General features: G+C 43.6%; 1 protein-coding gene across 2 annotated transcripts in view; it reads left to right on the top strand.

Annotated features, from left to right (window-relative positions):
- The window catches only part of LOC126092583 (striatin-3), a 105,628-nt gene that overhangs the window by 14,687 nt on the left and 77,173 nt on the right, over positions 1-13,768 (top strand). For both annotated transcript variants that reach the window (XM_049908270.1, XM_049908271.1), the window contains exon 4: positions 3,219-3,417. In XM_049908270.1, the coding sequence (XP_049764227.1) occupies positions 3,219-3,417 (199 nt within the window). The remainder of the gene's footprint in view (positions 1-3,218; positions 3,418-13,768) is intronic.

Genomic DNA, 13,768 nt, shown 5'->3' on the forward strand with positions numbered 1-13,768 from the left:
CATCGCTCCATAGAAACAAGAGGCGTACGGTACACCAAATATTTGGGCGGTGGTCACAGTAAGGCATACAACAATGTGGTGAACTCTAAGCCATATGGAGATGCCATTATTAGCAAAATAGAATGTGTAGGCCATGTTCAAAAATGTTTGGGAACAAGGCTGAGAAAACTAACTGTTGATATGAGAGGAAAAGAATTACATGATGTAAAATTGTTGACTGGACAGGATCGGTTAACTAAAATTGAAATAGAAAACTTGCAGGTATACTATGGACAGGCAATTAGGAGAAATAAAGAAAATCTGTAGGCAGTGAAGAGAGATGTTTGGGCTATGTTCTACCATAAGTCCTCTACTGATAAGCCATGTCATGGATTGCGTCCATCAGGAGAAAATTCATGGTGCGAATACAATAGGGCGTAGGCAACTGGAGAATCTTATTCTCACCAGCATTCTCTTCCTGCTGCTGTTATTACAGCAATTAAACCTATTTTCAGAGACTTGGCTCATACTGACCTTCTAAGGAAATGTCTGCATGGGCAGACACAGAACCCAAATGTATGTTTCAACAGCATAATTTGGAACCGCCTTCCTAAAACTGTATTTGTAGGCATGCATACAATGAAACTAGGAGTTCATGATGCTGTAATTATGTTCAATTGTAGTAATATTGGAAAGTGTTGGGTAGTGAAAAAGCTGGGAATTAAACCTGGTGAAAATATGATCATTGGGCTGCAACATTTCGATAAAATGAGGATAGCCGATGCAGACAGGTCTGCATCTAATATGGCCAAGAAAGCAAGACAAACACCCAGGAAGGTGAAAAAGAAGCTGGAAGACCTGCTAGAGGCCAAAGAAGGGCCATCATATGAAACAGGACATTTTTAATTAACTGTAATTAACAAATTTCAAAAGTTTATGTAAATTCAATTTCCTGCAATCCAAAATTTTCAGTACATATGCCCCATTATATAAGAAACTATCATAGATAAATGAATGAAATTTTCAGAGACTCTGCATAACATAAAAAGCCACCTCTGGTACTACATTCATTAATATTCCCCCATTTGGAAGTTCACAAAAATATTTCCCGTAGAAACAATAAATTTAAAAAAGTATTTATTAAAAACTATAAAATGGATAAGTAGATTTTAGTACAGTTGACTCTCTCAGCATTATGTAACATACAGTAAAAATATTAAGGTCCTGCATCAAATAGTTTTTTCAGAAATGGGTCAAATACTTGCCTAAATTAACATGGGTTAGATAGGCAGGGTGTGGTCCCCATAATGTCTGCAGCATGGCCGCAGTGTGGAAGACTTCACTTTGCAATCTTTGGTGGTAACTGCTGGCAAAACTTTGACCTCTTCCTCTACCTGCTCTAACTTCTTTCACATCTTGTTAGAAAGTACAAAATGTTTTTAAGACACTTCTCTGTACATATGTTTGCACCTTTTGATAATGCACAGCTTAAAGACCACCAAGAATTTAAAGATATTACAGAATTATCTTGGAACACATGCAGTTTCTTGTATAAAGCAATGTACTGTCTTTTCTACAAAGAACCGCATAACTGTAAGATACAAATCATTATAAATTTATGAACTGTGTGTGGAAAAGGTAGGTTGCTACTTATCGTAAAGATGATGACACATTAAGTTGCAGACACACACACACAAAGCAAGCACATCTTGTGCCTACATGGCCATCATCTCCGGCAGCTCGGACCACTATGAATGCGCGCTCGTGTGTGTGTGTGTGTGTGTGTGTGTGTGTGTGTGTGTGTGTGTGTTTACTAAGGCTGTGGCCAAAAGTTAATGTGTAAGCAGCTTTTAACTGTGCCTGTCTGCAGTGTAATGTCACCTTTATGTTGTTGATATTCCAACCTGGAGTTTCCAGTGTTTGATCATAAATTTACTGGAATAAGTTTATCAACAAATGATGATGAAGACTCGCATGAGGGTTCTGTTGCACCAAACCACCACAACCACGTTTCTGATGGGGAGCCGGTCACCAAATAAATAAAGAGAATAAGATTGAAGATACTCTGCCATTCCTATGTCTTCTTAATACCGATAATTGAAGTCATTGATAAATTTATGACTTGGTTTGTGACTAATTTGTCATGTGAGTAAGTTGCAAGTATGGTTTCAGAAGAGAGTTGCTACTGTAAAATGAGCTTAATAAATGAAAAGCACCAGTTTGCTTTTGTTCCACAGTATTACTTTTATTGTTTTAATTGGTTTTCAGCTTCCAAGGCCATCTGCAGACATTTACTGAGTATTGTCAGCAAAGAAGCTACAATGTTTGCAAACAGCATTGGAAGAGAAGTAACACGTCTTGTAAGCCAAAAACCGGGTAACACAATAAAAGTAATACTGTGGAGCAAAAGCAAACTGGTGCTTTTAATTTATTATAATGTTGTTCTACCAAGAACCAATGGAAGATTCTGTTAACATGATAAAATCAACTTGATGAAAAATTGTTTCTATCGGCATAATTATTCAAATAACTTTCTGGGTTTTGTGCGTGAACTGCTTGTTCCATATGAGCAAAAGTAGTTGATTATTTAACATTGCTATGAAATGTTAGTTTAATTCCTTATATACTTCAAGTAACTGTTTTTTTCCCTGTTGTTTTCTTTAGTTTTGTGTCCTAGATTTTGGCTTCTTTTATAGAGCACATTGTGCACTGTAAACAGTATTTATTAAAAACAGGATTCTATTAACTGAAATATGAAACAGAAGTGCTACTGTAGATTAAAATATTCCTAGCACACCTACCCCACTATCATCCTAATAAATGAACAGTGAGATTTGTAATTGTAACTTAATTCTGACTGCACCAGCTCCTTGAGGAGTTGCTATGCATATCAACTTCATTGTGTCCATTTGTGATAAGGAGTTACAAAATGTTAAACAGTGGCACTATGCAGACAGTGTTTCTCAGTGTACCTGTATTGCTATGCTCTTTTCAAAAGCACCGAATCACATTATTTGATTTGTGTATTAATCTAAAAGTTAATTGTTTAGACTTTGTGCCTAACTGTGTAGTTAATTGGTAAAAAGACAGTTGAGAGAATTTTGAGTTCTGTTTGTTGTAACTATTACTGAAAAATAGTGTCAATTTTGAAAATTTGATTTCCTCACTATTCATACTAGTAGTTAGGACGCGTGGCATTACGGAAACAATTAATGCAGATACTTACTTTTATCTTCCAGGTACCTTCAAGAAATCGGCTATACAGATACTATAATAGATGTAAGATCAAATAGGGTCAGAGCACTACTAGGTATCAATAACAATGCTGAAAATGAAGAAAACCAGAACAATGCAGCAGTTGTTACAAACGTTAATGGGAATGAATCTTCCAACAAACGTGCTAGTGAAAGCCAGGGACGTCGGACTCCAGCGAAGAAGGTAGCTGTGACTTTTTCTTCTCAAAGTGTATGTAGTTTCCTTCTGGATTGCTATTCTTAATGTGACAAATAAAAGCTTGTACTTAAATAAAATTGTTGGAGCCAGATGTGAATTTAATCAGTATTGGAGTGTATTGTAACTAAAACCAGAACTACATCAGTCATTATCATAATTACGATGAACTCTTGTTAAAAATTGTCTTCAGGTTATTTTGAATGAGGAGACTATATTGATTGATTTATTATTTTTTTGATCATGCGCGATCTGTTTCGAAGCGTGGAAAGGGGGGGAGGGAGAGACAAATGTCTGGTTGTGTTGAATCATAGAGGTAAGGGGTAAAGTATTTCGAATAGCCCTTGACTAGTGACCATTTAGATACCAATTGGAAGAACAGACGGACTGTAGTTATGGGTGCATGAGCCAGTTGCACTAAATATTCAGCAAATGTCGAACCAAGTGTGCAATCTCCAGTTTGTCGGAATATGCTCCTTATACCTTTACTAGTAAATTCAAGGTCAGGAGTTAGGTTAGAGTCTTGTCCCAACAAGTACCCATCACACAGTTTATGCGCAGGTGCAAGGTATTGTGTCCGCCTAGGCGGTCCTCATGACGCTACGGTCAGTTCCATCCTGGTCGCGAAGTGGGACGAGGCAGTCTCAGATAAGTTTTTACAGTATGACGATAATTCATGGATTTGTAGTTTTAGCTTGACGATTTCCACTATGGACAAACAATAGTTACTTTTATTCTGAAGAAGGTTGGGTTATCCCGACTGAAACCTAGGTAAAGCTAGGTAAACTTTGCAACTGAGGCTGTTGGTTTTTAAAATTAAAATTAATATTTATACAGTTGCTAACAGGGCCGTAAAATGTTGAAAATATCTAAGATCTCGAGGAACCTTGAAACATTTTTCAGTGTTATCAGTTACTGAGATCCAGGTTCGAAGTTACTGTAGTTACGTGAGTAATGTAGGGTTTGAGGTGTAAATGTTGTTTTAATTGACATAGTGAACACATGGCACAGGCTCTGGGGTCATGAAACTAAGATTTTAGTCATCATTTTTTCACCTATAAATCTTTGGAACACTCTCTCTTCATAAGGGTCACTTCATGCGTAACAGGTCCTCAAGACCTAGAAATTATTTGATGGTGCTACCTGTTGATGTAAACACTTTAGCAAAAATTAATCATACAAAATTCTTTGTACTTACGAATAAAACACTAGATTTTTGGTATACTATAGATGTAGCCTAAAAATGTTGTGAATTATATGTAGAGTTGTGCAAAATGAACTTGCTTTGGATGGCAGACGATTTTGTGTTAACCTTATATTATGCATTCTTATTTTTTGTTTTTTGTGTCAAAGTATATAAGTAAATGGTCAAAACCTTATTGACCTTCATAATTCGTTTTATATAAGTGGTATACCCTGCTGTAACATGGGGAAAAAAGGGAACCAGCTGAAAAATACTTTTGTCAGAGCACAAAAACAGGTGAATATGCACTTCTTAAAAAATTTCTGACAGAAAAGTGGGGTACCAGCTGCCTCAATCCTTCCTCGCCAAGAATTTTTGCACATGAACATTTGTGCTTTTTAGTGCTGAAAGAGTGCAACAGAGACAGTGATGATGGAAGAGAGCAGACAATGTTAATGGGAGAGAGAAAGCGACAGACAGACAGACAGACAGACAGAGAGAGAGAGAGAGAGAGAGAGAGAGAGAGAGAGAGAGAGAGAAAAGACAGTGGAAAAGAAAGAGATATGGGTGGACACCGATCTGCAGCCTTCGGGAGTCTGTACATCACAGTTTGGTGAACTTTACTGTGAAAAAATTTGCTGACGTCCCCCATCCATCATACCCATGTGTTAGTTTCCTGTTCTAGGGCTCAAAACCCAAGCAAACCATCCTCAGAAAAATGTGTGAAGAGAAGACAATGGTAGGTGAAGAAAAAGGCGGCAGACTGTAAACTATAAAGAAAGAACAGTGGCAGTGGGGGGAGAGAGAATGGAACAGAGACTACGGCAGTGGGACAGAGGCAGTGAAAGTGGCAGAAAAGGAGACAGTTGTAAGGAATAGTGAGAGAAAGGGATGAAGACAGTGACAGTAGTAGAGACAGACAGGAACCAGTGCCATTGGGAGAAAATGGAGGCAATGGGGAGACACATTTATAGACCATGGTAGTGAGAGGGAGATGCTGATTGTGAAGGCTTCATTACAAAGAAAGGGCAAAAGAATTTGGAATGTTTTGTGGTAAGAATGCAAATATGTTTGTGCCAGAATGTTTGATGAGGATTGAGGCACTAGATCCCCACTTTTGTCAGACCTTTGAACAGGAGCATATTTGCATTTTTTCTGCTCAGACAAAAGAGCATTTTTCGGTTAGTATCTACATACACTACTGGTTTAGGATTTTATAGGAAGCATAAGGATATCAACTAATGTCAACTTCATAAGTAAATGTGATTCAGCACACAACTGAACTATAATTTTTGCAGTGTTCATTACAGATAAAATAAGAAGTGTCAACATGTCAGAAGTCTGTAACTGATTTGTGAAGATTGACGTACAAACAGAACTGTAAACTGTCATCATACCACTATGCTTATAAATTATAGTTTTAATTCAACAAACTTATTATGTGTGCGTAATAGCCACATCTCCTTCTCACCATTGCTAAGCTGCAGTGGTCACAACAAAGAAATGGCATTCTTAATGAAAGTATTGACCATATTTTTGGTGCTATATTACTCTGAGGATTATGAATCCTCACTTATTTACCTACATTTGTTTGTTGATGCGCATGGAAAGTACAGCTATTTAGTTCCTGTCACAGGCATAAAAAAATTAGCACTGTCTAAATATTGCAGGTATGATGGGGCTATAACTACTTGAAAATGTTGGTAAAAGTTGATGTGCTAGTGAACTACTCTAAAGAGTAATGGAAGTGTTGGAGCGGTAGTGTACTCTCCACCAGTTCTACATTTCTCCCACTTGCAGCCTCACCATAATATTGGGCTGCAGAAAACTTAGACCTTTATATTTACACTAGCTTGTGTTGAGCTGAAGGTCTTATTTGCTGAGATGACACTCAAGTACAGCCCATCAGTGGGACACTACCTTTCACATATAAGTAAAGAAAACCCGAAAATTACAGCTATCCAAAATGGTCATGAAATAAGAGTACCCAGCCTGCCAATTTTTGTAATAAAAACATTATTGTACCAATCATAAATCAGTTGTTGAAACATTCAATTTTGTGATATTCTTGTAAGTTATGAGATACATTACCACATGCTACATTGTTGTTATTGCTAGGGATCAGAAAACATAGAATCTACTTTTGGCAAAATTCACATGTAATTTTTGTTGTTTGCATTGGATTGCAGTTTATTACAAGTACAAATTTAAAAGGCTGTCACGGTACATGCCTGGAGACAAAGCCTTAGTGTGTTGAAATTGACTGTTAAAAAAACTTTTTGGCTGGAATGTTAGTTTTGCAAAAGTTTCAACAGTATTTTCCAAACTGGTCTTCCCTTATTTGCTTCTTTTGGCTCAAATAGCTTCCAACACATAGTTGTTGAGAACCAGCAACATTTTCCTACTGAGAACAGTTTCTCTGATTTAAGGTGTTTCTCAATATTTTTCTTTTCCGACCCAATTCTATAATTACAAAATCAGCAGTATATTGATTTAGACGCTTTGTGACCTTTCATAGCTTTCCACTGCAGGTAGAACTCACAAGGTACTTCATGTAGATATGGAGCCAAAAATAACTATTCACATATTAAGAGGATACTTTTAGACATGGTCGCAGTACCTTGACGGTTTTCTTTTCTTGTCATTATAGCGGTGAGTGCAGACACTATAAACTGACAGTAGGCCATGATTGTAAATAAACTAGAGTTAAGACTGCCAGACTGGATAGTTATAGGGATTGTTGATACCTTCTGGCATTTTGAGCATCATCATAAAAAACCCAGCATGGACCATAATTAACTTCTCAGTTCAAAATAAGAAAACTCCCAGTGGGTTCGGGGATAAGAAAAGGCCTGCATTATTCCTGCCTGTCATAAGAGGTGACTAAAAGGAGTCGCAAATGTCTCGGCCCTTATGTGATGGTCCCATCATGGGTTTGACCATCATATTTCAAAATTATCCCAAAGAGCGAGCCAACTGGGGAAGGGCGCCTTACTTGGTGCATTGTGTCTATCGTGCATTTAGTCAGCTTATTCGTCATTGCATTGCAGTCCCGCTTGCTATCCATCTCTTGGGCGAGGATACATTCCTGGGTGTGATTTCCGCCATCCACTCTGCAGTGTCGCTTTCTGCGCTGACATGATCGTGGACCACTTGCTACCTAATATCCAGCATGGTACCCAGTCTGTTGTGGTGGGGCCGCCATGTACCCTGTTGGTTGTAGCCCCCTGACAACACAGGGACTGCTCTACTGATTCCTTCGCCGTTAACTCCCCATATATACCAAGGAGTAGATCCCCATCTCCCTGGGGCATCGGGACTCCCGGCAATGGCCATCCTGCCAGGTGGCCCTTGTTGTGGCTGTGTGGCACCCGATGGGAGGGCCCTTGGTCAGAATACATGGCATCAGGGTGGATGACACGCAATGAAGCATGGCACATCATCTCTTGCTGGTGCCCAACCACCAGCAGTCTCAAAGTGTTAGAGGGCTCACTTTAATGAAAACATTTATGACCCCAAATCATCCTCCTCCCTGGCCACACCATGGGAGGCTTGTCAGAAATGTGATGAAAACGGCATCCTCTGCCCAGTCTCAGGCATTAGTCGCTTGTAAGAAGCTGGGGGATGTTTATGTTACTATCATGCCCCATAAAAGCTTAAATATGGTCCAGGGCATTATCTTCCACAGGGACCTTCTTTTACAGTCCAATGACGAGCTGTGCGCCAACTTAGAGCGACGAGGTGTCCATTTCGTCTGGCGTGCCCACTGGGGTCCGAGGGATAACCAGGTTGCCACTGGTGTCTTCATCTTGGCCTTCGAGGGTGCCACATTACCCTAGAAGGTGAGGGTGATGGTCAACTGCTGTGGTGTCAAGCCATATATCCCTCCCCCGATGTGGTGCTTAAAGTGTTGGAAGTTTGGCTGTATGTTTTCCTGCTGTGCTTCCAGCCTCATACGTCATGATTATGGTTGTCTATCCCATCCTGATACTCCATGTGCCCTGCCTCCCATCTATGTCAGCTGCGGAGAGCACCATCCCCCTTGCTCGCCAGACTGTAAGATTCTATAGAAGGAACGGAAAATAATGGAATACAAGACCCTGGACCTACTGACGTACACTGAGGCTAAACGGAAATTTAAACGGCTTCATCCCATGTGTATGACGTCATCTTATGCTGCCACTGTCACTCCTGTTACAGCTGCATCCGTTTCACCACATACAGTGAGCTCTCAGAGCCGAAGGACCACACCTGCCCCCTTGATGGTGGTGGGGGGGGGGGGGGGGTACTTCCCTCCCTGTTGCTCCCGCACCACCTACCTTGGTAGCAGCACCCCCCCCCCCCCTCCTCCCCCCTCCCCCCCACCACCATCAATGGGGACACCAGTCCCTACTTATAAGCCGGAGAAGCGTAAGTCTTCTTCGGCTTCTCTCATTAGGAAGGAATCCCTTGGGTCACTCTCTTCCCAGGTTCCTACCAGTGGAAAACCAGACACCCGCCAGGGGCTGAAGAAGCCCCAAGTAGCTGGTCGTAGGGCTTCACAGTCCTCTTCAGTCGCGGAGACTGAATCAAAAAAGCCCTCCCAGCAAGGGCAACCAAAGGAACAGTGCGAGAAATCGAAATCGAAGACCCCAAAGACCAAGGAAATTGCGGTGGCACCCACTCCACCGTTACCTACAAGCTCTGCGTCTGAGGATGTGGTGGAGATTCTGGCATCCGCTGAGGACCTAGATCTCGCCAATCCCTCAGACATGATGGATGTCGCTCCCGTCGGTACTCAATCGGTGGCAGCAGGTGACCCAGAGGCGTAATCTGCCTCCACTGTCCCTTCACGCCTTTCTCGGCCATAGACAGTGTTATCCTCCAGTGGAACTGCAGCGGTTTTTTCCACCATCTTGCTGAGCTCCGACAACTTCTCAGCCTTCACCCTTTCCTCTGCATTGCTCTTCAGGAAACTTGGTTTCCGGTGATCAGAACTCCCACCCTCCGTGGCTTTCGGGGTTATTATAAGAACCGGGCAGCCTATGGAGGGTATCTGGTGGTGTCTACATCTACGTTCTTCACTCTCTTTACAGCAAGTCTGTCCCTCTACAAACACCTTTAGAGGTTGTCGCTGTTCGGGTGTGGATGCCTGAGGCTGTTACTGGCTGCAGTCTCTATCTTCCACCAGATGGTGATGTCCTGCAGCATGTCCTGGCTGCGCTGATAACCAATTGCTGCCACCTTTTCTGTTACTGGGCGACTTCAACCCCGATAACCCTTAGTGGGGTGGGTCAGTGGCAAGGGGCTGAGGCAGCATCATTGAGCAAGTATTGGCACAGCTCGATCTTTCTCTCTTAAATACTGGTGCCTTCACACATTTCAGTGTGGTGCATGGCATGTACTCAGCCATCGACCTTTCAATCTGCAGCCTTAGCCTATTACCATCTGTCCGATGGAGTGTGCATGACAACTTGGGCGGTAGTGACCACTTTCTGATCTTTCTGTCACTGCCACAGCATCACTCTTCTGGGCGCCCCTGCAGATGGGCTATGAATAAGGCTGACTGGGACTTGTTCACCCCCATTGCCACTATTGAACCTCTTTCCAATGACGCCATTGATGCGGTGGTTCACTCGGTCACCACCGGCATCGTTACTGTCGCATAATATGCTATTCCGTGTTCTTCTGCGTCCCCTCGGTGGAGGACTGTGCCTTGGCGGTCGCCTGAGATTGCTGAGGCGATTAAAGATCACAGGCGGGCACTTCAGCGACTCAAGCGGCATCCCTCATTGGCACACCTCATCGCCTTTAAACAGCTCCGTGTGCGAGCCCTCCGCCTCATTCGCCAACGCAAGCAGGAGTGCTGGGAAAGGTATGTCTTCACCATTGGCCTCCGTACCTCTCCATCGCAGGTTTGGGCCAAGATTAGGTGACTCTATAGCTATCGGACTCCCGTCAGCATACATGCACTTTCACTGAATGGAGCAGTCTGTACTGACTCTGACACAATTGCAACCACTTAGCAGAGAATATTGCTCAGAGTTCCGCTTCTGCAAATTACCCACTGGCCTTCAGCTCCCTGAAAGAGCGGTTGGAACATCAGAGCCTTTAATTTCACACGCGCCACCCTGGATCGTACAATGCTCCGTTCAGTGAGTGGGAATTGTAAAGTGCCCTAGCCGCTTGCCCTGATATGGCTCCCGGGTCAGATTGAATCCACTGTCAGATGCTCAAACACCTCTCGGTGGACTGCCAGCTACGCCTCCCAGACCTTTTCAACCGTAGCTGGGTTGAGGGTGAGTTCCCATCACAATAGCGGGAAAGCATCGTAATCCCCATGTTGAAACCTGGCAAGATCCCACTGCAGGTGGACAGCTTCTGCCCCATTAGCCTCACCAACGTTCTTTGCAAGTTGCTTGAACACATGGTGAGCTGGAGGTTGAGTAGGCTACTTGAGTCTCGGGTCCTTCTGGCTCCGTCTCAGGGTGGGTCTCGTAAGGGCCACTCCGCCGCCGATAATCTGGTGTGCCTGGAGTCTGCCATCCGTACGTCCTTAGCCCGCCATCAGCATCTGGTCACCATCTTTTTTGACATGTGGAAGGTATACGATATGACATGGCGACATCACATCCTCTCTACGCTTCATGCTTCATGGTTGGGGTCTTCGGCGTACGCTTCCAATTTTCATACAAAATTTTCTGTCGCTTCGTTCCTTCCGTCTGCAAGTTGCGGCCTCCCATAGTTCGTCCCAAGTTCAGGAGAATGTGGTACTGGAAGTATCTGTCTTAAGTGTCTGCCTCTTTTTAATTGCAATTAATGGGCTCGTTGCGGCAGTGGGGACATCTGTCTCATCTTACTTGTATGCTGACGATTTCTGCCTATAGTTTAGCTCCACTGGCATTGCAGCTGCTGAACGGCAGCTGCAGGGCGCTATCCACAAGGTGCAGTCTTGGGATGTAGCGCATGGCTTCCAGTTTTCGGCTGCCAAGACCTGTGTTATGCATTTCTGCCTGCAATGAACTGTTCACCCTGAACCATGGCTTTATCTTGATGGTGAACCTCTTGCTGTGGTGGAGATGCATTGGTTTTTGATACCCGGTTGACTTGGCTCCCTCATATTCAGCAGCTTAAACAGACATGCTGGCGGCATCTTAACGCTCTTCATTGCTTGAGTCACACCAGCTGGGGTGCCGATTGGTCTACCCTTCTATGGCTGTACCAGGCGTTAATTCAGTCCCGTCTAGATAATGGGAGCCTGGCCTACGATATGGCATCACCTTCCGCATTGCAGTTGCTTGACCCCATCCTTCACAGCGGGATCCGACTTGCCACTGGAGCTTTCCAGACAAGCCGTGTTAACAGCATACTTGTGGAGGCAGGTGTCCTTCCATTGCGGTACCAGCACCAACGATTACTGGCCGCTTATGCTACACACGTTTGTAGCTTGCCCGGGCATCCCAATTATCGTCCACCTTCCTCCAGAACGGTGACCCCAATCAGGCTGTACGATCGCAGTTCACGTGGACCTCTTCTCTCTGGGCTTGAGGTTTTCCCTCTTCCACCTCTTTTTCTGGGCTCCTGTGCATATACCCCCATGATGTGTGCCCCGCCCATGCCTTCGGCTCGATTTGGCACAGGGCCCGAAGGACTCCCTCACACATGAGACCCTCCGCCGCAGCTTTCTTTCAATCCTTGCTGCGTTTAAAGGCTCAGTGTCTGTACTGATGGTTTGGTGATTGCTCGTTGTGTTGGTTATGCTCTTACTCTAGGGGATCATTATGAACAACACTCGTTGCCGGCTGGCTGCAGTGTTTTCACTGCCGAGGTGGGCGCCATCTCTCGGGCCGTAGTGTGTATCCGCTCCTGCCCAGGTGAGTCCTTCATTATCTGTAGTGACTCCCTGAGCTGTTTGAGCTATCGACCAGTGTTTCCCTTGCTCTTGTCTGGTGATGGCTATCCAGGAGTCCCGCCATACTGTTGTCCGTTGCGGCTGTTCTGTGGTGTTCGTGTGGACCCCAGGTCATGTTGGCATCCCGGGAAATGAATGTGTTGACACGCTAGCCAAACAGGCTGTCGGTGCACCAGCCTTGGAGATTGGCCTTTCGGAGAGTTTTGCGGCAGAAGGTACCGCACCTGGGATGAAGAATGGCACACCCTTCCTTCACCCATTAAACTTTGGGCCATCAAGGAGGTTACAGGTGCGTGGCGTTCCTCCTTGCAGGTCTCTCGCAAGGACTCTGTAGTCCTCTGCCAGCTCTGCATTGGCCACACCTGGATAACACATAGCTATTTATTGCGCCACGAGGACCCACCTTTATGTCACTGCGGGTCAGCTTTGACGGTGGTCTACATCTAGATGGACTGCCCGCTTTTAACTCCTCTCAGGCAGACGTTGGCGCTGCCTGATATGCTTCCTGCACTTTTATCAGATGACGTTACAATGGCAGATTTAGTTTTGAGTTTTATTCGTTCAGGGGGTTTTTATCAATTGATATGTGCTTGTCCTTTTTTTTAGTGTTGAGTCTGGCCTTTGGCCTATGATTTTAGACTGAGGTTTTTAGTGCGTTTCTTGGTGGTTGGCTTTTCCTTTTGTTTCTGTGGTCGGCCAACCACTGTCGCACTGTGTGGTTTTAATTCCTTTTTTCTGGTCTTTGTCTGTGTATTTCTTGTCCTGTGTTGTCTCGTCATCTCCATTGTTTATTCTTATTCTTTGTGGTTGTTTCAAGTTCCTGAAAAAGGGACCGATGGCCCTAGTAGTCTGGTCCCTTCAGTCCCACAAACCAACCAACCAACCAACCAACCAACCAAAATAAGAAAAGAAAACAACAAGCAACACACAACATAAATCATTCAGAAATATCTACTACACTGTTGCATGCATAGCTTTGTCATAAATAAGATGGTTCAGGTCCATCCTTTACTGGTCTCTGATGTGACCACAGTTGAAAACACTCGAATCTGAAACTGCTGTTTTAAAATGTCCACAATCACTGTGTTCATTTGGGGGCTCCCAAAGCCAGATTTCTTAAACCAGGTTTCCTAATTCCGCCTTTGGTTGGTCATGTAAACACTTCAGTATTTATTCTGGAACAGCAGTTCCAGATGCTGGATGCAAACTTCCATGATTGATTTTCGGTGCCAAGTATACGCACAACCTGCTTTGGTTGTCAGTTG

The sequence above is a fragment of the Schistocerca cancellata genome, chromosome 7, assembly GCF_023864275.1.
Source record: "Schistocerca cancellata isolate TAMUIC-IGC-003103 chromosome 7, iqSchCanc2.1, whole genome shotgun sequence".
Lineage (NCBI taxonomy): Eukaryota > Metazoa > Arthropoda > Insecta > Orthoptera > Acrididae > Schistocerca > Schistocerca cancellata.